Source organism: Rhinopithecus roxellana, chromosome 1 (assembly GCF_007565055.1).
Source record: "Rhinopithecus roxellana isolate Shanxi Qingling chromosome 1, ASM756505v1, whole genome shotgun sequence".
NCBI classification, from domain to species: domain Eukaryota; kingdom Metazoa; phylum Chordata; class Mammalia; order Primates; family Cercopithecidae; genus Rhinopithecus; species Rhinopithecus roxellana.
In genome coordinates, this window is record NC_044549.1 from 53,783,501 (window position 1) to 53,807,322 (window position 23,822).

The 23,822-nt window shown below is 40.2% G+C and overlaps 1 protein-coding gene across 25 annotated transcripts in view; it reads left to right on the forward strand.

Annotated features, from left to right (window-relative positions):
* PBRM1 (polybromo 1) overlaps window positions 1-23,822 on the forward strand; it is a 146,679-nt gene that overhangs the window by 17,293 nt on the left and 105,564 nt on the right. For all 25 annotated transcript variants that reach the window (XM_030929635.1, XM_030929929.1, XM_030929966.1 and 22 more), the window contains 5 exons: window positions 6,435-6,578; window positions 10,398-10,514; window positions 16,310-16,378; window positions 19,704-19,802; window positions 23,278-23,363. In XM_030929635.1, the coding sequence (XP_030785495.1) occupies window positions 6,435-6,578; window positions 10,398-10,514; window positions 16,310-16,378; window positions 19,704-19,802; window positions 23,278-23,363 (515 nt within the window). The remainder of the gene's footprint in view (window positions 1-6,434; window positions 6,579-10,397; window positions 10,515-16,309; window positions 16,379-19,703; window positions 19,803-23,277; window positions 23,364-23,822) is intronic.

The window sequence follows — 23,822 nt, forward strand, 5'->3', positions numbered from 1 at the left end:
GCTGGAATTATGTACGTGAGCCACTGTGCCCAACCCACGTTCATGTGATTATGAACTATTCTTATTTTTCCTCTGTCTTCTCAAATCTTTTGCCCATTTTTCTCTTGGTTTGTTGGTCATTTTCATATTTCTGGAACTTTTTTTTTCCTTTTTTTTAGAGACAGTCTCACTATGTTACCCAGGCTGGTCTCAAACTCCCGGCCTCGAGTGATCCTCCTGCCTTAGCCTTGTGAGTAGCTGGGACTATAGACATGAGCCACCACTCCTGGCTTTAGAAATTTTTTTTTTTTTTTTTTTTTTTGAGACAAAGTCTATTGCCCAGGTTGGAGTGAGTGCAGTGGCACGATCTCAGCTCACTGTGACCTCTTCTTCCCAGGTTCAAGTGATTCTCCTGCCTCAGCCCCCCAAGTAGCTGGGATTACATGTGCCCACCACCACGCCCGGCTAATTTTTTTGTATTTTCAGTAGAGATGGGGTTTCACCATGTTGGCCAGGCTAGTCTTGAACTCCTGACCTCAAGTGATCCACCCACCTTGGCCTCCCAAAGTGCTGGGACAACAGGCATGAGCCACCATGCCTGGCCATAGAAATTTTTTTTTTTCCTTGAGATGGAGTCTCACTCTGTTGCCCAGGCTGGAGTGCAGTGGCATGATCTCGGCTCACTGCATGCTTCGCCTCCTGGGTTCACACCATTCTCCTGCCTCAGCCTCCCGAGTAACTGGGACTACAGGCCCCCGCCACCACGCCTGGCTAATTTTTTGTATTTTTAGTAGAGACGGGGTTTCACCGTGTTAGCCAGGATGGTCTCCATCTCCTGACCTCGTGATCCACCTGCCTCAGCCTCCCAAAGTGCTGGGATTACAGGCGTGAGCCACCGCGCCTGGCCAAAATTTTTGAATTATCGTAGATACTAAACCTTTTTTAATTATATGTTTTAGTTTTTATATATTTTTTTTTTCTTTGATTTTGTGTGTTTCAAATATCTTCTCCCACTGTGTGCGTATCTTTTTACCTTTCATGGTATTTTTTGATGAACAGAAACGTTTTATTTTAGTATAATCAAATTTATCAATCTTTAAATGGGTTTATTTGTATCTTGTTTCAGAGATTTCTCTTGCCCAAGATATTCTTCTATTATATGCTTTTCTTAAAGTTTTATAGTTTTGTCTTTCATATAAGCCTTTAATGCAGCTGGGATTGATTTTTGTCTTTTATAAGGTAGGAATAAATGTAGCTGGGATTGATTTTAGTCTTTTATAAGGTAGGAATCAATTTTTTTCCCACGTGTATAACTAACACTATTCTCTCTGCGTTTGTTCGCAGTCACTGCTGTCATCATTTTCATGTATTCATGGATCTATTTCTGTCCTTTTATTCTAATAGGCCATTCTATTTCTACCTTAATTACTTTGGCTTTATAATTTTTTTTTTTTTTTGAGACACGATCTCTCTTGTTGCCCAGGCTGAAGTGCAGTGGCGTGATTTTGGCTCACTACAGCCCTCATCTCCTGGGTTCAAGCAATCTTCCTACCTTAGCCTCCTGATTAGCTGGAACTACAGGTGCTCACCATCACACATGGCTAATTTGTTGTATTTTTGATAGAGATGGGATTTCGCCACGTTGCCCAGGCTAGTCTTGAACTCCTGGGCTCAAGCTATATACGCCCCTCAGCCACCCAAGTGCTGGGATTACAGGCATAAACCACCATGCCCAGCTTGCTTTATACTTCTTTTTCTGGTTAGAAAGTAGGTTAATTACACTTGACCCTTTGCCATTTCACACACATTTTATATTAGTGTGTTAAGTCAACAAGCACACAAACAAATTTTTTTGAATTTTTATTGTGATTGCTTTGACTGTAGATCGTATTAGTGAAAATTGACATAATGTTGACTGTTCCAATCTGTGAATTTGGTATGTCTTCATTTATTTACGTCTTTTTAAAAGTATTTTAGTAAAGCTTTAAATGTTTCTTCATAAAGATTCTGTAAATATGTTGTTTATTCTTGAAACTATAAATGTTTTGGTTTTGGGTTTTTTTTTATTTTGTTTTGTTTTGTTTCGAGATGGAGTCTTGCTCTGTCGCCAGGCTGGAGTTGCAGTGGCCTGATCTCGGCTCACTGCAACCTCCGACTCCCTGGTTCAAGTGATTCTCCTTCCTCAGCCTCCCAAGTAGCTGGGATTACAGGCATGTGCCACCATGTCCAGCTAATTTTTGTATTTTTAGTAGAGATGGAGTTTCACCATGTTGTCAAGGCTGGTCACGAACTCCTGACCTCAGGTGATCCACCCACTTTGGCCTCCCAAAGTGTTGGGATTACAGGCGTGAGCTGCTGTGCCCAGTCCTTTTAAAATCTTTTATATCCTCGCTGATTTGTCTGCATGAACTTTCTACTTACTGAATTCAGTGTTTTAAAATCTTATACTCTGATTATCGATTTGTCTGTTTCTCCTTATAATTCTGTTACTATTTGCCTTATATATTTTGAAATCATGCAAATAGGAGCATACCAGTTTAAAATTATTACATTGTCCTAGTAAATGGAACTTTTTGGCATTATGTGATAGCCCTTTTTGTTACTAGTAATGTATTTTGTTGACATTAATGTAGTTACACTAGCTTTATTTTGGTGTTTACCTAGTTTGTTTTTTTTATTCTTACACTTTTTTTTTTTTTTTTTTGAGACGGAGTCTCGCTCTGTCGCCCAGGCTGGAGTGCAGTGGCCGGATCTCAGCTCACTGCAAGCTCTGCCTCCCAGGTTTATGCCATTCTCCTGCCTCAGCCTCCCGAGTAGCTGGGACTACAGGCGCCCGCCACCTCGCCTGGCTGGTTTTTTGTATTTTTTAGTAGAGACGGGGTTTCACCATGTTAGCCAGGATGGTCTCGATCTCCTGACCTCGTGATCTGCCTGTCTCGGCCTCCCAAAGTGCTGGGATTACAGGCTTGAGCCACCGCGCCCGGCCTATTCTTACACTTTTAACATGTTCATATTCTTTTAATGCTGAGGTATGTCTTGTAAACAACATATATATGAACTTCTATTACTCCAGTGTATAATCTTTATCTTTTAACTAGAGCATTTCAACTCTTTATAGTTTTAGTAATTACCATTATGTTTAGATACGTTTCTACCATCTAAATTTCTACTCTATTCATTTCATCTTTTTAAATTTTTTTTTTAAATCTTTTTATTTATTTATTTATTTTTTTTTTTGAGACGGAGTCTCACTCAGCCGCCCAGGCTGGAGTGCAGTGGTGCGATCTTGGCTCACTGCAACCACCATCTCCCGGATTCAAATGATTCTTCCATCTCAGCCTCCTGAGTAGCTGGGATTACAGGCACCTACCATCATGCCCAGCTAATTTTTGTATTTTTATGGGGTTTTACCATGTTGGCCAGGCTGGTCCTGAGCTCCTGACCTCAGGTGATCTGCCTGCCTTGACCTCCCAAAAGTTCTAGGATTATAGGCATGAGCCACCATACCTGGCCTTAAGTGTTTTTAAAGATGAGGTCTCACTAAGTTGCCCAGGCCAGACTCAAACTCCTGGACTCAAGCAGTCTTCCCATTGCAGTCTTACCAGATAGCTAGGACTGCAGGTGCACACCACCTTGCTCAGTTTCTGTATTTTGCACTTCAATGCATTTTGTTATTTTTTTCTCTATGCCTTCTTTTGATTTCATTTTTTTGCAAAACTTTTTTCCTCTTATTACCTCTAAAATTTGGAAATTGTAACACCTATGGATAATCTTTTAGTTCTTATCTAAGAAGTTTTAGTATGCATAATTAACTTATCAAAGCCAGAAGCTAATCAGGATCTTAATCCTCCAAACAATACAAAGACTTTAGAATAATTCAACTCTGGTCACTCTTTTCCTTATTTATAATGCTGGTGCTGTGTACTTTAGTTCTTTTGTGGCAATTTTTGAATCTCGTAGAAAGTGATCCCCAAGCTTTTTGGAACCAGGGACCAGTTTTGTGGAAGACAGTTTTTCCATGGACAGCAGTGGATATGGGGGGTGGGGGGCAAGGTCAGGATGAAACTCTTCCTTCTCATGTCATCAGGCATTAGATTCTTATAAGGAGCTCACAACCTAGATCTCTTGCACGCTCAGTTCATAATAGGGTTCACACTCCTATGAGAATCTAATGCCACTGCTGATGTGATAGGAGGAGCTCAGGCCATAATGCTCTCTTGCCTGCTGCTCACCTCCTGCTGTGTGGCCCAGTTCCAAACAGGCCATGGACTGGTAGCTGTTTGTGGCCTGGGGGTGGGGGACCCCTGCCATAAAATACTATTCAGCCAGGCATGATGGCTCATGCCTGTAATCCCAGCGCTTTGGGAGGTTGAGGCAGAAGAGTGCTTAAAGCCAAGAGTTTGAAATCAGCCTAGGCAGTGTACTAAGACCCCATCTCTACCAAAAAAAAAATTGTTTTAATTGGCTGAGCATGGTGGTGTGCACCAGTAGTCCCAGCTACTTGAGGGGCTGAGGTGGAAGGATCATTTAAGCCCAAGAGTTCAAGGCCGCAGTGTGCTATGACCATGCGACTGTACTCCAGCCTGGGCAACAGTGAGATCCTGTCTTTAAAAACGTTAATAATAACAATAATACTGATTTGTAGAGTCAGTACAATTCATTATTGCGACTTTCTTTATTCTTCATTCCTTTTTGCTATTGAGAAGTCATCCGTCAGTATGATTGTAGTTCCTTTAAAGGTTATCTGTCTTTTCTTTTCTAGCTACCTTTAGTATCTTTTTCTCTTTTGTATTTTATAGTTTCATTGTGATATATTTTTTGTATTTTCAGTAGAGACAAGTTTCACTATGTTAGCCAGGATGGTCTCAATCTCCTGACCTCATGATCCGCCTGCCTCAGCCTCCCAAAGTGCTGGGATTACAGGCGTGAGCCACCACGCCCGTCCACCATGCCCAACTTTTAAACATTTTTAACACATCTGTTTTTTATTCTATGGCAGATTATTCTGACAATCTAATATTTGAATTCCAGTATCTAATACATATATTTGTTTAGTTTCACTGTCATTTTTGCTAGCTTTCTCTTGTGATTCTTTGATTCTTATGTGCCTCATGATTTTTTACTATGAGCTCATATTTCTTGGAACTTTATCTCTAGAGATCACTGGAGCATTAAATTCAAGTTGATTTCATCCAGAAATGATTTGTTGCTTGTCCAGGATGACTGCCCTGTCTTTGTTAAGGCTAACTTATGATGAAGAGTTCTCAGAGATTCATTTCACGCCTCTCCTCTCCTCTCAGTGCCATGGTTTGAGATAGGTGTGAGTTTAGATAGGTAGAGGTTGAGATGGGCAGTCCTCCTTGCTCCTTGGCAGTGCAGAAACTGATTTGAGTTCCCACTAACAGTGCAGCCATGGCCTTTGGATTCCCAGCTTCTGGTAGACCCCGACGTTTGTCTTCCCTCCTTGCTGCCAGAGAAGGCTTGGAAATCAAAGCTTGTTTTATCACAAATGAATGCCCACAAAGTGAACATTTGACTTCAGTGTTCTGGGTTTTCATCTGGGTTCCTGCTTTTACTCCTTTAATTTTATGAACATCCTTACTTCCTATTGGCATTCCATGTATGCATTTTTAAAGTTTTATTTCTTAAAGTTTGCATCCAATGTTGTTTTAACTAGAAGGTTTCAGTCAAGAGTTTATTATACCCGCTATACTTCGTGAACAGACATTTTGAAACAAGGTATTAAGGAATTTCAAACTAGAAATATTAATAACATCAGAACAGTCATTAGCGTCTATCCTTTAAATCAAATCTTATCCTTTAAGTTGTCTTTCTTAGTGTCTGAGTAATTAGTTTTTTTGGGTTTTTTTGGTTTTTTTTTTTTTTTTGAGACAGAGTCTTGCTCTGTCGCCAGGCTGAAATACAGTGGCACAATCTCGGCTCACTGCAACCTCTACCTCTCTGGTTCAAGTGATTCTCCTGCCTCAGCCTCCCAAGTAGCTGGGACTATAGGCACGCACCACCATGCCCAGCTAATTTTTGTATGTTTAGTAGAGACGGGATTTCACCATATTGGCCAGGATGGTCTCGATCTGTTGACTTCATGATCCACCTGTCTTGGCCTCCCAAAGTGCTGGGATTACAGGAGTGAGCCACCATACCCGGTCATAATTAGTTTTAATTTAGCAAATCATTTGTCTTCTGCCTGAAGTCTTTCTGTAATGAGATAAGACATAAATAATTTGATTTCAGAATGTCTTTAAAACATACACTTAATTTTTTGGAAGTGGGATTAAGACCCATATATGTTTTAATCATGAGGATGTTAAAATTTGTAATAGAATTTTCAAAATTGTGTCAAAATACTGGTCTTTGCTGAAGCAGGTACTTTAAAAGTAGCAACTAATCTCCAATACATTACTAAAGTGATTTTTTTTCTTTTTGCTAACATACAGCCAGATTCTCCTGAATATAAAGCTGCTTGCAAACTCTGGGATTTGTACCTTCGAACAAGAAATGAGTTTGTTCAGAAAGGAGAAGCAGATGATGAAGATGATGATGAAGATGGGCAAGACAATCAGGGCACGGTGACTGAAGGAGTAAGTGTGCAGCTGGAAATTGTGATGGATGGGCTCTTGGAAGGCAGAGAGGGCCCTGCTTGTGATTCCCTCTGGGATGTTGTGGGCAACTAGAATTCCTGTGCAATTGTATTAGTAACTGGGAGGATAAAAGGACATTCAGCCAGAGAGCCCCACTCCATTTTTAAGGGATCCTAGGATATCCTGGACAATGTGTGCCATGCGTGGTGATTTTCATGAATTGTACTTATATTAATGCATATTTCCTGCTCAGTTTTAAAGAGAATCTTGATATTATCAAGGATTAGTCCAGTATTGCTACATTGAGACATCATGTAAGGGAAGGCAGTATGATTAGAAGTTGGAATGTAATCACCTTAGTGAGGAATATTTCTGTAGGTTAGAATGGTTACTGTTCCTAGAACATACCAGGTGTGTTTCTACCACTGGAATTTTGCAGTTGTTCTTCTGCGTAGAAAATGTTTCCTTTGGCTTTTCCCGTGACTGTCTCTTTTTTATTATTCTGACACCATCTAAAGTGGTATCTACTGAGACAGGACTTTCCTGACCACCCTATCTAAATTGTTTGCTCTGCCTTCCTCCTTTTTAGTTCCTACCCCACCCTGTCATCACAGGGTTGTCTTCAGTTTTTATAATGTCACTATATGTGAAATAATAACATACTAGTTTACTTGTTTTTCTCTCTTCCCCCAAGCAGAATGATTGCTCCTGAGCAGGTATCTTCTTGTTCATTTATTCTTTATATCTACACTATACCTGGCACGTAGGTGCTGATAAATATTTACTAAATAAATACACATGCTTCATGGCCAGGCACAGTGGCTCACATCTGTAATCCCAGCACTTTGGGAGGCCAAGGCGGGAGGATCACTTGAGGTTAGGAGTTCAAGAACAGCCTGGCCAACATTGTAAAGCCCCATCTTTACCAAAAATACAAAAATTAGCTAGGCATGGTGGCAAATGCCTATAATCCCAGCTACTCAGGAGGCTGAGGCACGATAATTGCTTGAACCTGGGAGGTGGAGGGTGCAGTGAGCCGAGATGGCGCCACTGTACTCCAGACTGGGCGACAGAGTGAGTGAGACTCCATCTCAAAAAAAAATGAAAAAAGAAAATAAAAAGACATGTTTGAAAAGAGGAGAAAAGAATAGTAGAGGAGATCACAACTCTTCTACCGCTAAATTATAAGAAGCACAGTGCAGAATATTCCCCTTTCTTCCGTAACTTATCTACATAGGCCTTTTGCTGGAACACAGAGAAGCAGTGATGGGTGAATTTCTCAAAAATATAATTACTTATTAGAGTCTCAAAATACAGTTCCTAGTCAGGTGCTATGGCTCACCCCTGTAATCCCAGCACTTTTGGAGACCGAGGCAGACAGATCACCTGAGGTCAGGAGTTTGTGACCAGCCTGGTTTCAAACATGGTGAAACCCCATTTCTACTGAAAATACAAAAATTAGCTGGGCATGGTGGTGGGCACCTTTAGTCCCAGCTACTTGGGAGGCTGAGGCAGGAGAATCACTTGAACCTGGGAGGCAGAGGTTGCAGTGAGCTGAGATCATGCCACTGTACTCCAACCTGGGTGGTAGAATGAGACCCTGTCTCAAAAAAAAATATATATATATATGTGTGTGTATATATATACACACATACACATACATATAGTTCCTATATATTATGTATATTTTATATGTGTAAAATTTTGTATTTTATATATGATATATAAATATATAGTTCCTCAGCACCTTGTCAATTTAAGTAATTAAGTGATTGGAACTAGATAGAAGGCTAAAATTAGGAATTTCCTGGAATTCTACTCTCTGGTATAAATGCAGGAGAAGCAACCCATGCTTTCTTCAGTAGAACACTGCTTGCAGAGGCCCCACCCTTAGTGTAGACCTTCAGGGCTCTAGTCAAAAAATTAAAATGCCTACATTTAGGACTTGCCCATATTTCTTTCTGTAGTGCATAATTGATGAGAAATTGGGAGGATCTTGTATGTTCCCATTTATACCTCCCAAGCCTCTTTCAAATTTTGTTTTTTTCAGACGGTGTCTTATTCTTTGGCCCAGGCTGGAGTGCAATGGCACAATCACAGCTCACTGCAACCTCCATATCTTGGGTTCAAACGATTCTTCTGCCTCAGCTTCCCAAGTAGCTGTGAATGCAGATGCCTGCCACCACACCAGCTAATTTTTGTATTTTTAGTATAGATGAGGTTTCACCATGTTGGCCAGGCTGGTCTCTAACTACTGACCTCAGGTGATCCTCCCACTTCAGCTTCCCGAAGTGCTTGGGATTATAGGCGTGAGCCACCATGCTAGACCCCAAGCCTCTTTATAGCTCTATAATTCTCATGGAGGGAGAAGACATTTTCAGGTTTCTAATGTTTAAATCAAGGATGATTTTCTTGGGACTGGCGCGGTGGCTCACTCCTGCAATCCCGACACTTTGGGAAGCTAAGACTGGAGGATCACTTGAGCCCAAGTGTTTGAGACCAGCCTGGGCAACATAGTGAGATGCCCATGTGTTCACAAAGTAAAAAAAACTAGCCAAGCATGATGGTACACATCTGTGGTCACAGCTACTTGAAAAGCTGATGTGGGAGGATTGCCTGAGCCCTGGAGTTTGAGGCTGCAATGAGCCATGGTCACGCCACTTCACTCCAACCTGGGCAACAGAGTGGTGAGAAAAAAAAGTGCTGAACCTTAAAATTGAGACTATACTAAATAAAAAGAGCTTCTGTTGTATTGGGACAGAATACCTTTACTTTTGTGATTTAAACAAGGAAAAACCATTACTCTTTATTTTATATGTACAAAGAATGATTTGGACTAGAAGCATCATTTAATCCTTGACTGAGACATTCCATTGCTTATTCTAGAAACTTGCTTCAGACTTGGACCCTCCTTGGTCAAGTACTCTTTGGGGCATATACTTCCTGTGTTGAAACAGTGACTAAGCTAGGTATAAACCAGTCAGTCTAAAGAGCAGAAATGGTGTACATTGATTTACTTAATCACTATTTAGTTTTGACTTAATTTGAATTCAGTTGTTAGACCTGGTAGAGCACCCCATGGTGAAAAGTATGTAGTCCCAACTTTATGTAAGTAGTCATTGTCCTGTAAGAATATGAAGACCAATAGATGTGAATAGCAGATATAGAAATGACCGACTATTATGGGACATGTTTTCTCCTGCTCAGTTGCTCATTTTACATTTGTAGCACTTAAACTTTGCCATTATAATGTTTACTGTAGAAAAAGGTTCAATAAAAGGACCTACTACAAGGGATTTCATTGCAAAAATAACATAAGGAGCCTCATTAGGTTCATATAGGTTATTCTAGGGATGCAGTGCCTGTGTCCAGCATCAGAACATTATGGGATATTCTTGAAATTTGGAGTTAAAATAAGTACTGGTTAGGAGTTGCTTTTTTTTGGCCAGGTACAGTGGCTCATGCCTGTAATGCCAGCACTTTGAGAGGCCGAGGTGGACGGACATGAGGTCAGGAGTTTGAGACCAGCCTGGCCAACATGGTGAAACCCCAGTCCCTACTAAAAATATAAAACTTAGCTGGGCCTGGTGGCGCACGCCTATGATCCCAGCTACTCGGGAGGCTGAGGCAGGAGAATTGCTTAAACCCAGGAGGTGGAGGTTGCAGTGAGCTGAGATTGTGCCACCGTACTCCAGCCTCTCCATCTCAAAAAAAAAAAAGAAGTTGGTCTTATGAATTAGCTTTACAATTTTAGAAGCTATGTAATATTCAGCATTTTATTATTTTTCTTACAAAGTACTTTTTTCTCCACATTACCAGTCTTCTCCAACTTACTTGAAGGAGATCCTGGAACAGCTTCTTGAAGCCATAGTTGTAGCTACAAATCCATCAGGACGTCTCATTAGCGAACTTTTTCAGAAACTGCCTTCTAAAGTGGTAAGTGATGCAATTATAAAAACAGGTAAATGTCAGTGTTTTGTTTTTAGTACTTCAAGAATTTTATTAATTACTGATAAATAAAGTAAGTTTAAAAGGAAGGTGTTGGGCCAGGCATGGTGGCTCACTGCCTGTAATCCCAGCACTTTGGGAGGCTGAAGCAGGTGGATCAACTGAAGTTGGGAGTTCGAGACCAGCCTGACCAACATGGAGAAACCCCATCTCTACTAAAAATACAAAAAATTAGCCAGGCCTGGTGGCGCATGCCTGTAATCCCAGCTACTCAGGAAGCTGAGGTAGGAGAATCACTTGAACCCTGGAGGCAGAGGTTGTGGTGGGTGAGCCAAGATTGTGCCATTGCACTCCAGCCTGGGCAACAAGGGTGAAACCCCATCTCAAATTAAAAAAAAAAAAAATGGAGGATGTTGGACCAGGCGCAGTGGCTCACGCCTGTAGTCCCAGCACTTTGGGAGGCCAAGCAAGACAGGCAGATCACCTGAGGTCAGGAGTTTGAGACAAGCCTGGCCAACATGGTGAAAACCCATCTCTAGTAAAAGTATAAAAATTACCCTGGCGTGGTGGTGCGTGCCTGTAATCCCACCTACTCGGGAGGCTGAGGCAGGAGAATTGCTTGAACCTGGGAGGTGGAAGTTACAGTGAGCTGACATCACGCCATTGCACTCCAGCCTGGGTGACAGGGCAAGATTCCGTCTCAAAAAATAAATAAAAGGAAGATGTTGGAGGCAGCCAAGAGATCCTCCTCACAAGCAGCACAAAACATACACGGTCTATCATTTTACATGATCAGAAGGTTGTGATTTTTATGTTTTTTGTTTTTTGATTGGTAATTCTTTTTGTTTGTTTCTTACTATGGTAAAGGATATGTATCATAAAATTTATCATTTTAGCCATTTTTAAGTGTACAGTACATTCACATTTTTATGCAACCATCACCACCATCTGGAACTTTTTAGTCTTACAAAACCAAAACTCCATACCCATTAAACACCAAGTCCACTCTCCTCTTCTCCTAGCTTCTGGCAACTACCATTCTGCTTTCTGTCTATGAGTTTGACTATTCTAGGTATATCATAGAAGAAGAATCATACAATATTTGTCCTGTGACTGGCTTGTTTCAATTAGCATATGTTCAGGATTCATCTATATTGTAGCCTGAATCAGAATTTCATTCCTTTTTAAAACTGAATGGCATTTTGTTATTTATATATAATATCTTTTGTTTATAAGTTTTTTGGGGTGTTTGGTTTTGTTTAGAGATAGAGTCTTGCTGTGTTGCCTAGGCTGACCTCAAACTCCTGGGCTCAAGCGATCCTCCCACCTCAGCCTCCCATGTAGCTGGGTATACAGGCGTGTGCCACCATGCCTTATTACATTTTGTTTACTCATTCATCTGTCAGTGGACATTGGGTTGTTTCCAAGATTGGTAATTCTTCATTGATAAAATAAGCACCTTAACTAAGCCTTATTTATTATTTATTTTTTTGAGACGGAGTCTCACTCTGTTATCCAGACTGGAGTGCAGTGGCATGATCTTGGCTCACTGCAACCTCTGCCTCCCGAGTTCAAGCAATTGTCCTGTCTCAGCCTCTCGAGTAGCTGGGATTACAGGCATGCACCACCACACCCGGCTAATTTTTGTATTTTTTAGTAGAGACAGGGTTTCACTATGTTGGCCAGGCTGATCTTGAACTCTTGACCTCAAGTGATACACTTGCCTCAGCCTCCCAGAGTGCTGGGATTACAGACATGAGCTACTACACCCAGCCTAAACGTTGCATTTGTGAGTGGAAACTTTCTCTTTGTGTAGGAGACAGGGTAAGAGGAAGATAAATGAGTTCTTCCTCCTTTTAGTTCTCTTTGATCTTCTGGTGATGCTGAAAAAAGAAAAATGAATTAGGTACTCTTCTACCTGAAAAAGGAAGAGGTTTTCTAAACAAGTGAGACCTTTAAAAAGTATCAGAGTTCCTTATGCCTTTACACCCAAAAGATAGGTAACATACAGATTTGACTCACATTAGCCTATGAAACCGGAAACATTTTCACGGCCTCAGCATTCTTATATTTCTAGGTAAGGGTATACTTCCAGAAGTACTCTACGGTAGCACTTAGCCCTATTGTGATCATTTACTTTTCTGTCTACCTCCTTTTCTCCCTGAATTTCTTGAGGACAGTGACTGTGCTGTATTTACCTTTGTGTTCCTGTCTATAACTGGAACCCGATCCGAAGGATTGGATGACTTCGAATTACTTTGTACCCCATGCTGGGTGGTCATAGGTATGCAAGATGCTTGTTGACTGATGAGTAGCATGCAACTTTCCTCATCAGTCACTGGCAAGTCTAGTTATTTAAAGATGTGTCTTGACTAGCTGTAGAATAGTTACAACATTAGAAATAAAGCATCTGACCACTGCTGTCCTAGGTGTGAGTCTTACTAGAAAGATATAATTATTAATATTGGTCATATGACTTAAAATTTTAAGAAAAGGAGTAAACAGTGTGATGATTCTTTGAAGAATTAAACATGGAATTACCATATGATCCAGCAGTTCCACTTTGGATACATACTCCGAAGCAAGTGAAAGCAGGGTATTGAAGAGATATTTGTATACCCATATTCATAGCAGCATTATTCACAATAGCTAAAAATGGAAGCAACTCAGGTGTCCATCAGTGAATGAATGGATAAACAATATGTGACATATACATATAGTGGCATATTATTTGGCATTAAAAAGGAAGGAAATTCTGAAACATCCTACATGGATGAACCCTAAAGACATTTTGTTAAGCAAAATGAGCCAGTCACAAAAGGGCAAATACTGTATGATTTCTTATATGAGGTACCTAGAATACTCAAAATCTTAGAGACGTAAAGTTAGAATGGTGGTTGCCAGGGGCTGGAGGGAATGGGGAATTAGTTTAATGTGTACAGAGTTTCCATTTTGCAAGATTAAAAAGTTCTGGAGGTGGATGTTGGTGATAGTTGCACAGCAGTGTGAGTGTACCTAATGCCACAGAACTGTACGCTTAAAATTGGCTCAAATGGTAAATTTTATGTTACTATGTGAATTGTATTTTATTTTATTTTTATTTATAAAAAAATTATAAAAGAAGTGCAGGATAGGTGCAGTGACCCACACCTGTAATCCCAGCACTTTGAGAGGCCAACATAGCTGAGACTGTGTCTCTACAAAAAAAAATTTTTTTAATTAGCTGGACATGGTGGTGTACACCTGTGGTCACAGCTGTTTGAGGGTTCTGAGTTGGGAGGATCACTTGAGCCTAGGAGTTCAAGCCTGCAGTGAGCTGTGATCATGCCACTTCATTCCAACCTAGGCAACAGAAAGAGACCCTGTCTCTTTTTCTCTCTCTCGCTTTCTGTCACTCTCATTCACCCGCACACACATACACGCAAAATAGAAAAGAAGTACTGTCTTCGCTCAAGATTTATTCTTACGCTGCAGGAGATAATCAGTGATGGTCAAATCAACAACAGTGATTTGGGGCAATGAAACGTTAATGATTAGTTCCCCCCATACCCCCTTCAAGGTCAGCTTGAAGGAACTGGTTGGGAAAAGCAGGTTTCTATTGGTCCCTCAGGGTGTGACAGTTTGAAAGACAACAAGAATTGAGACCTGAAGGGGCAGGGCAGTTTTCACCTTTCCTTAGTAAGTCCATCCCAAGCAGGCTGGCTGTGTGGGAGAGGTAGATTGGGAATTTGTGGGATTGGATGACTTCGAATTACTTTGTACTCCATGCTGGGTGGCTTTGCCATAATTTGTCCTCTGAACTTTGTCTCAGAAGTAGAGCTGGTAAAGAGAAGGGGCAGCAATGGAGATTGATCCAAGTAAAGGAAGGAGTAGGGTTAAGAAAGTAGTGATAAGCTTAGGGGACAGATGAGATAAAGCAACACAGAGATCATCTATTCAGCCCAGTAACTGAGTGAAGGCTGTGACTTTCTGTTTTTGTTGTTGTTGTTTGGGCTTCGGTAGGGTTTGAACAGGTAGGAAGAGCTGGGAGAACACAATCTGACTTCCCCTGAACCTCTCCCATCTGATAAGACCAACTTTTGATATTTGGGCAACTGCAGTTATTTCCTCCAAGGAAGAAAATCTGTAGGAAAGCCTGAGGACAGTAAGTGATTCTAGGTTGTTGTGAAAGCTTCAAGGACATTCCTCAACATGTTCAACTTCTTGGGATGAGCTAGTATTTGATAAATCAGAAGTTGTTAATAATTTAGGTTCATTTTTTTTGTTTGTTTGTTTTTTCAAGACTGTCTTGCTCTGTCACCCAGACTGGAGTGCAGTGGCTCAATCTCAGCTGACTGCAACCTCTGCCTCCCAGGTTCAAGCAATTCTCCTGCCTCAGCCTCCCGAGTAGCTGGGATTACAGGCGCCCACCACTACACCCAGCTAATTTTTGTATTTTTAGTAGAGACAGGGTTTCATCATATTGGCCAGGCTGGTCTTGAACTCCTGACCTCGTGATCCACCCGTCTCAGCTTCCCAAAGTGCTGGGATTACAGGCATGAGCCACTGTGCCTGACCAGAATTTTGCTTCTTCTTATTTTTTTTTTTTTTGTTGAGACGGAGTCTCGCTCTGTCGCCCAGGCTGGAGTGCAGTGGCGCGATCTCGGCTCACTGCAAGCTCCGCCTCCCGGGTTTAGGCCATTCTCCTGCCTCAGCCTCCTGAGTAACTGGGACTACAGGCGCCCGCCACCGCGCCCTGCTAGTTTTTTGTATTTTTAGTAGAGACGGGGTTTCACCGTGGTCTCGATCTCCTGACCTTGTGATCCGCCCGCCTTGGCCTCCCAAAGTGCTGGGATTATAGGCGTGAGCCACCGCGCCCGGCCTTTTTTTTTTTTTTTTTTTTTTTTTTTTTTTTTTTTTTTTTTTTTTTTGAGACAGAGTTTTGCTCTTACTGCTCAGACTGCAGTGCAGTGCAGTGGCACAATCTCAGCTCACTGCAACCTCCACCTCCCAGGTTCAAGTGATTCTCCTGCCTCAGCCTCCCAAGTATCTGGGATTACATACATGCACCAACACACCAGGCTAATTTTGTGTTTTTGGTAGAGACGGGGTTTCTCCATGTTGGCCAGGCTAGTCTCGAACTCCTGACCCCAGGTGAACCACCCACCTCGGCCTCCCAAAAAATGCTGGGATTACAAGTGTGAGCCAGCACACCCTGCCTAGATTTTTTTTTTTTTTTTTGAGATGAAGTCTCACCCTTGTCCCCTAGGCTGGAGTACAATGGCATGCTCTCAGCTCACTGCAACCCCCATTTCCCAGGTCCAAGTGATTTTCTTGCCTCAGCCTCCTGAGTAGCTGGGATTACAGGTGCTTGTCACCACGCCCGGCTAATTTTTGTATTTTTAGTAGAGATGGGGTTTCACCATGTTGGCCAGGCTGGTCTCGATCTCTTGACCTCAGGTGATCTGCCCGCCTCAGCCTCCCAAAGTGCTGGAATTACAGGTGTGAACTACCACACCTAGCCCCAGCCTAGACTTTTTTAAAACATTAAATTGTATGCTAGTTGCATAATAATAACACTCAAATGCCAAGTTCTAACTCCTATGCCATGCTGTTGGATAGATCATGAAGCTTCTTAAAATTAAATTATTTATGGTTCTGATATAATAAACGTGCTGTACAGCGGTGTCTTTAGCCTCGAATCTCACAAAGCTGCTTAACTGGTTGTTTGAACAACAGATTGTCAATGTGCTTCCTTCTCTTCTCATTAGCTTATTGAGCATGCCTGGCTTTTTGTCTTCCAGCAATATCCAGATTATTATGCAATAATTAAAGAGCCTATAGATCTCAAGACCATTGCCCAGAGGATACAGGTATGAAGATGACCATACATAAATGTTTGTGGTTTAGAGCGGATTGGCCTATGATCTTTCCTAGGAGCTTTTAGAAGACAGAGAAGCTAGTTGTCTCTGTAAGGGGTTATTAGCAAATCATGTAAATAAATTAAAATAGTGTTACTGATTGTAGCTTTGGATTGCATCTTAGGACAAAAGTTAAAACGCGTTGGTTACTGACATTTCTGTTTATAAAAGATACATTTGTGATAAAAGCTTTGTTTCATTTTTAATGTTTTAATTTTTTATTTTTGTGGGTACATAGCAGGTGTGTATATATTTATGGGGTACATGAAATTTTGCTACTGGCATACAATGCATAATAATCACATCAGGGTAGATGGGGTAACCTGTTGTTTATTTTTATCTGCTTCCAAATAGCTTTAGGATACGTTAGAATAAAAGCTACCCACAACAGATGTTAGAGTGTAAGGTCAGTGGAATTAGATATGACTTTCTTCTCTTTGGCCCTCTCTACCCTCCCCCTTCACTGTATCCCTAGCAGTAAATAGTGGCAACTAAGCACTCAGCATAGACTTGCTATGTACCTAGCACTGTTTTAAGCGCTTTATGTGTATTAGCTAATTAATTCTTAAAACCCCACAGGGTAGTACTGTTATTATTCCCATTTTACAAGTTAGAAAACCGAAGCACAGAAATGTTAAGTAACTTGCCCAAATCACCGCCTAGTAAGGAGAACTAGGATTTGAATCCAGACAGTCTAGCTGTAGTCTGTGTTCTCAACCCTTACACTTACTGTTTCTTCACAGAGTAGGTGGTTAATAAATATTAATTATATGACTGAGTGACTAGGATTTAAAATTTGATTATTAGTAGTAAGGGAAAGTATAGGGAAAAAGAGGTAAATTGTACCAGAAATTGAGTATTTAGAGTAGAACTGATATGGTTCTTTTTCTAGCTCTGCTACTTAACCAGCTATGTCACTTTGGTCAGGTGATTTACCTGCTTCCTCTGCTGTATGTTGCGTGTAGTATCACTGCTTTGCAGAGTCATAGAGGTTAGTGATAATATAGAAAAAGCATCTCACATAGAACCTACAGCATGAGGTCCTTATAAATGTGAGTCACTGATCTTCCCAGGATAAGGAGAGTTTGCCACTCCCAGGAGGTAAGGCAAAAAGGAAAACAGTGTGTTACATAGTGTCATTGAGAAATGAGACTGATAGCCACTGTGGTTTGCCAGGAAGGAGAAACTTCTTTGACTTTAAATTCTAAGAGAGTAGTAAAGAGTAACAGTATATAATTACTGGTACCACAGATAAATTTTCACAGAATGATAAAATACAGATTGCCTAATGTATCATCTGTTTTTTTTTTAAGAGTTTTTTTTTTTTTCTTTTGAGACAGAGTCTTGCCCTGTCACCCAGGCTGGAGTACAGTGCCGTGATCTCAGTTCACTGCAACCTCCATCTCCTGGACTCCAGTCATTCTCCTGCCTCAGCCTCCCGAGTATCTGGGATTATAGGCACCTGCCATAAAACCTGGTTGATTTTTGTATTTTTAATAGAGATAGGATTTCACCATTTTGGCCAGGCTGATCTCGAACTCCTGACCCTAAGTGATCCACCTGCCTTGGCCTCCCAAAGTGCTGAGATTATAGGTGTGAGCCACCATGCCAGGCCTTGTTGGGTTTTTAGATCAGCCCAATAACTGCTACTGAGAATGACTCAAGTCTCTTAAATCCCTGGAATTTCTAACATCTGTGTAAGAGGATTATGTTTTCATAATCCTGGAAATCAAATCAGATCCTTAATCATCTCTCTCTCAGCCCCAGTCTTCTCTTTTGACTTCTCGCCTTATCTTGTGCTTTCTTCTTTCCAAAAGTCTCAGAGTCACCTTTTGCCATCACCTGATTCAAGGTCCTTGTCCTCTTATGTCCAAATTACTGGAATAATCTATTTTGCCTCTCTGATGAAAGGCTTTCTAGTCCTTTCTATATCTTGCCTCCTGACCTTGGCTTTCTTCCTGCCAGTCCCCTGCTCAGAGACTTAATTAACTTGTTTTCCAATGCCTGCTAAAGTGTGTCACAACTGCTTGTACCAGTTGAACAAAACCGACTCTGACTAACTTAAGTGGAAAAATAATTTTTGAAAAGCATATTGGATAGCTCAGAATTGTTGAGAAGAAAGGTTGAGGAACTAGCCTTTGGATACTAGGCAGAACTCAGGAACATCATGGCACAGCCGAGATCATGCACAGCCTCTTTGTGGTGCCATTGCTGTTACCACTGTCATTTGCTACTGTGGTCCCTGGATACTTGCTGCTCTACTGCTAGACTGTCCTCTACAGGAGTCAGAAATGAATTCCTGCCATTCCTGCAGGAGTCAGGAATGAATTCCTGGCCATTCCATTAATCCCTCTAGACCCAAACATGAATTAGCTGACCTGTGGTTATTTCCCCTTGCCCTGGCTGCCAGGCTGCTGGCGAAGTGACCATCTGCCCACTTTCATCCTCATTGTGGGAGGTAGAGCCCTCCCTACACCTATGCTGATTCCCTCCATATAAGAAGGATGTATAGTTGTTGGTAGTCCCACATGGCAAATAGTTACACTCCTTTGCCTGGCTCTCTGGATTCTGCCTCTTTTGTTTTTACCCTACCTGTGCTTATGGTTCTACCCTTCTGCACCTTCCATTTCACTCAGTTTGGTTTCCTTACTCTCTCTAGACCATGTCTTTTTCATTTCTGTGTACTTATCATTAGGCAGGTGTGCCTGTTACCTAAAAGTGTGTCCCTCTTTCATTTCCTTTGTAAATTTAGGCAACTGTATGAGTATTCCTGGGTTGTTTTGGATTGAGTGAGCCTTCAGACCTGACAGCTCTAGCACACAGTAGGTACTCAGAAAATGTTAGCCTCTGTGCTGGACTGATTTCATATTTTATCCCAAGTGGTTCATGTAACTAGAGGGAGTTTTGCTTCACACTATTAAATCCACTTTAAAGAATTAGTATTCATGAAACACTTAGAACTGTGGTTGGCACATAGTAAGCACTATGTGTTTGCAAAATAAAACTTTTACCTTATTTGACTTTTTAAAAATTGTAATTTATTTTTATGAGAATAATGCAGCTCTGGTTTTGTTACCTATCTCAAAAACTTACTTATAAATGGGTACAGTAATAATTTATAAAAAAGAAAATGACTTTACATGTTGTTCATATGTGTATTTTCCAATAAAGTCTTGGAATATGATGACAATTTAGAAATATGTGGAGTTCTTTTTTTCAAGGTTGTACTGATTAACTCTCATTAAAAGGAACTGCTATATTTTGTTGTTTATTATAGAATGGAAGCTACAAAAGTATTCATGCAATGGCCAAAGATATAGATCTCCTCGCAAAAAATGCCAAAACTTACAATGAGCCTGGCTCTCAAGTATTCAAGGTTAGTTTTGTTGTTGTTGTTGCTGTTTTCCTTGGTAATAGTAGATAGTTTAAAGTCAATAATTTTTATATAACAACTTTATTGAGATATAATTCACATACCATGGACTTTACCCATTGAAAGTATTTAATTTAGGCTGGGCGCAGTGGCTCACGCCTATAATCCCAGCACTTTGGGAGGCCTAGGTGGGTGGATCACGATAGTCAGGTGTTCCATAACAGCCTGGCCAACATAGTGAAACCCCATCTTTACTAAAAATACAAAAATTAGCCAGGCGTGGTGGCAGGCTCCTGTAATCCCAGCTAATCAGGAGGCTGAGGTAGGAGAATCGGTTGAATCCTGGAGGCAGAGGTTGCAGTGAGCTGAGATCGCGCCACTGCACTCCAGCCCAGGCGACAGTGCGAGACTCTGTCTCAAAAAGAAAAAAAAAAAAAGTATTTACTTTAATGGTTTTTATTATATTCATGGAGTTGGGCAGCCATCACTCCAGTCAATTAACAGTCGCCCTTTATGTCCCCCCAGTTTCTCCAGCCCTAAGCAACCTCAAATCTATTTTCAATCTCTGTGTTTGCCTATTGCCATTTCACACAAATGGAATCATAAAATATGTGATAGGGATTTTTTGCGACTAGATTCCTTCAGTTAGCATAATGTTTTCAGGGTTTATCCATTTTGTAGCTTGTGTCAGACTCTACTATGAGGATATACTGTATTTTATTTACCCATTCATCAGTTGATAGATACTTGGATAGTTTCTACTTATTGGCTATTATAAATAATGCTGTTGTGAATGTTCACATATAAATTTTTATGTGGACGTATAAATACTGCATATACATATATATATATATATATATTTTTTTTTTTTTTTTTTTCTTTCTCTTGGGTACATACCTAGGAATGGAATTGTGGGATCATGTGTGGTAACTGTCTATTTAGCTTTCTGAAGAACCGCCAAACTGTTTTCCGAAGTATACCATTTTACATTCCCACCAGCGATATCCAGGTGTTGCCATTTCTCCACATCCTCACCAACACTTGTTTTCCATTTTTGTTTTTGTTCTTATTATAGATATCCTAGGGAGTGTGCAGTGGTATGGCATTGTGGTTTTGACTTACATCTCCCTAATGAGATGTAATAAAATAATTCTTTATTTTGATTTTTAGGTCATTCATATGTCTTTCAAGAAATGTCTGTTCAGATCATTTGCCGATTTTTTAATTGTGTTACCTGTCTTTTTGTTGTTGAGTTGTAAGAGTTCTTTATATGTTCTGGATATTATACCCTTATCATGTAAATGGTTTGCAAATATTTTCTCCCATTCTCTTGTCTTTTCACTTTTGTGATTGTGTCTGTTGACACACAGGAGTTTTTCATTTTGAATTTCACTTTATCTATTTTTTTCTTTGGTTGCTGATGCTTAAGTGTCATGTCAAATAAACCATTGCCTAATCCAAAATCACAAAGATTTACACCTATGTTTTCTTGTAAGAATTTTATAGTTTAGCTCTTAACATATTTAGATCTTTGATCCAGTTTGAACTAATTTTTGTATATGTGAGGTACATGTAAGGTAGGAGTCCAAATTCATTCTTTGATATGACATATTATCCCAGCACCATATATGGAGAAAAGATTATTCTTTCCCCATTGAATTGTCTTGACAACTTTGTTAGAAATCAGTTGACCATAGATGTATGGGTTTATTTCTAGATTCTTTATTCTATTCCACTCACCTAAATTTCTGTCCTTATGGCAGACCTGGTTAGTTTTGAATCCATTTTTTAGTTAAATATTGACTTATTCCCTGCATTTAAACTTCATAAATACAAAAAGCAATCTGTGTAGTGCAGTACACAGTGTGAAATGACTGTTTCATTGCTTTGCAAATTCCATCTCAGAAGTTTTATAGTTCTGTAATGAATAATTGCTTGTAGAAATTTATTAATCATGTATAATGGGGAATTTGCCAAAGGAGACTCAAAATCTTTTGGTAATAAAATCATTTAAATTTTCTGAATGCTGACTCAAATACTCAAAATTGCTGTTGGTAGTTAATGTTAACTTTTATTTTTCATCTTTTAAGAAATTCTGAGAGAAAATAAGGAAAGAACTATGAAGTCCTTGTGTTCCTAGTTCCTAATAGGACATTTTAATAGTATATAGTACTAATTGTTGTTATAGTTAAGAATTTTACTTTTGGGTCTAATTATTTTTTCTAACTTGAGTTTTAAAGAGAAGGGAAACTTAAGCAAGTACATTCATTCTAAACTTGTGTATATAATCTTTAATCTTAGAAGTGCATCTTTATTTTGACTTTTAGGTCAGTGTACACAAGTAGAGTTCCTTGTCCGTAGTACCTCACTTTATCTGCGGTTTTGCTTTTGTATGGTTCTGAGGTCAGAAAATATTAAATGGAAAATTCCAGAAATAGGCACTTCATAAGTTTAAATTGCACACTATTCTGAGTATTGTGATGAAATTCATGCCATCCACCTCTGTCCTATCCAGTCTCACCTGGAACATGAATCATTCCTTTGTTCAGCCTGTCCACACTGTGTACGCCACCTGCTGTTAGTCACTAAGTAGCCATCTCAGTTATCAGATTGACTGTTGTGGTATCACAGTGCTTATATTCAAATAACCTTATTGTATTTAATAATGGCCTCAAAGCACAGGAGTTGTGATGCTGGCAATTCAAGAAGCTTTAAAGTGCGCCCTTTAAATGAAAAGGTGAAAGTTGTTGACTTAAGAAAGTTGTTTTCCTTAAGAAGGGAAAAAAGAAAGGTATGCTGAGATTGCTAAGATCTACAGTAAGAACAAATCTCCCAGCTGGGCACTATGGTTTAGGCCTGTAATCCCAGCACTTTGAGAGGCCAAGGCAGGAGGATCACTTGAGGCTAGGGGTTTGAGACCAGCCTGGTCTACATAGCAAGACTCTGCCTCCACCAAAAGAAAAAAGAAAAAAAGATGAATCTACTGTTCATGAAATTGTAAAGAAGGAAAAAAAAAAGAAGTGTCTGCTAGTTTTATTGTTGCACCTCAGACTGCAAAAAGTTACAGCCACAGTGCATGAAAAGTGCTTAGTTAATATGGAAAAGGAATTAAATTTATGGATGGAAGACTTTGGTACTGTCCAAGGTTTCAGGCATCCACTGGGGGTCTTGGAATGTATCCTCCATGGACAATGGGGCATTACTGCATTATACCATTAGATCTTTGTCTAAATATTACTTGACTAATCAGGAAAGAACTAGGAGGCATTTTAACTTACATTTAATTAGTGACAACTTTATGAAGATAGATATTTTGGAAGCTTGTAGAAAGATTGGAGGATGCAGCTTTGTGAGTATTGAATGGAAGTCTGCTCCAAGTGGAAAGAGTGCCATAAAAGGTGCCCAGTGCATGAGTTGGGGGCATTAAGCTGTCCTTTTATCTGTTACTTTTTTAAACCAAGTAATTTTATCTTGACAGGATGCAAATTCAATTAAAAAAATATTTTATATGAAAAAGGCTGAAATTGAACATCATGAAATGGCTAAGTCAAGTCTTCGAATGAGGTAGGTTTAAGAAAATGTCTAGGCTGGGCGTGGTGGCTCATGCCTGTAATCCCAGCACTTTGGGAGGCTGAGGTGGGCGGATCATGAGGTCAAGAGATAGAGACCATTCTGGCCAACATGGTGAAACCCTATCTCCACTAAAAATACAAAGATTAGCCAGGCGTGGTGGCATATGCCTGTAGTCCCAGCTACTCAGGAGGCTGAGGCAGGAGAATTGCTTAAACCCAGGAAGTGGGGGTTACAGTGAGCTGAGACCGCACCACTGCACTCCAGCCTGGCGACAGAGCAGACTCTGTCTCAAAAACAAAAAAAAGAAAAGAAAATGTCTAAAACCCTTATGCCTTTATAGTTGCTGAATTTTCTAGGTAGTGAAATCAATAAACATAAACACGGTGTGTGTTGCATTTAAAGATGATACTTACAGTTGATATTATGATTCTAAAGATAGTAGTAACTCTT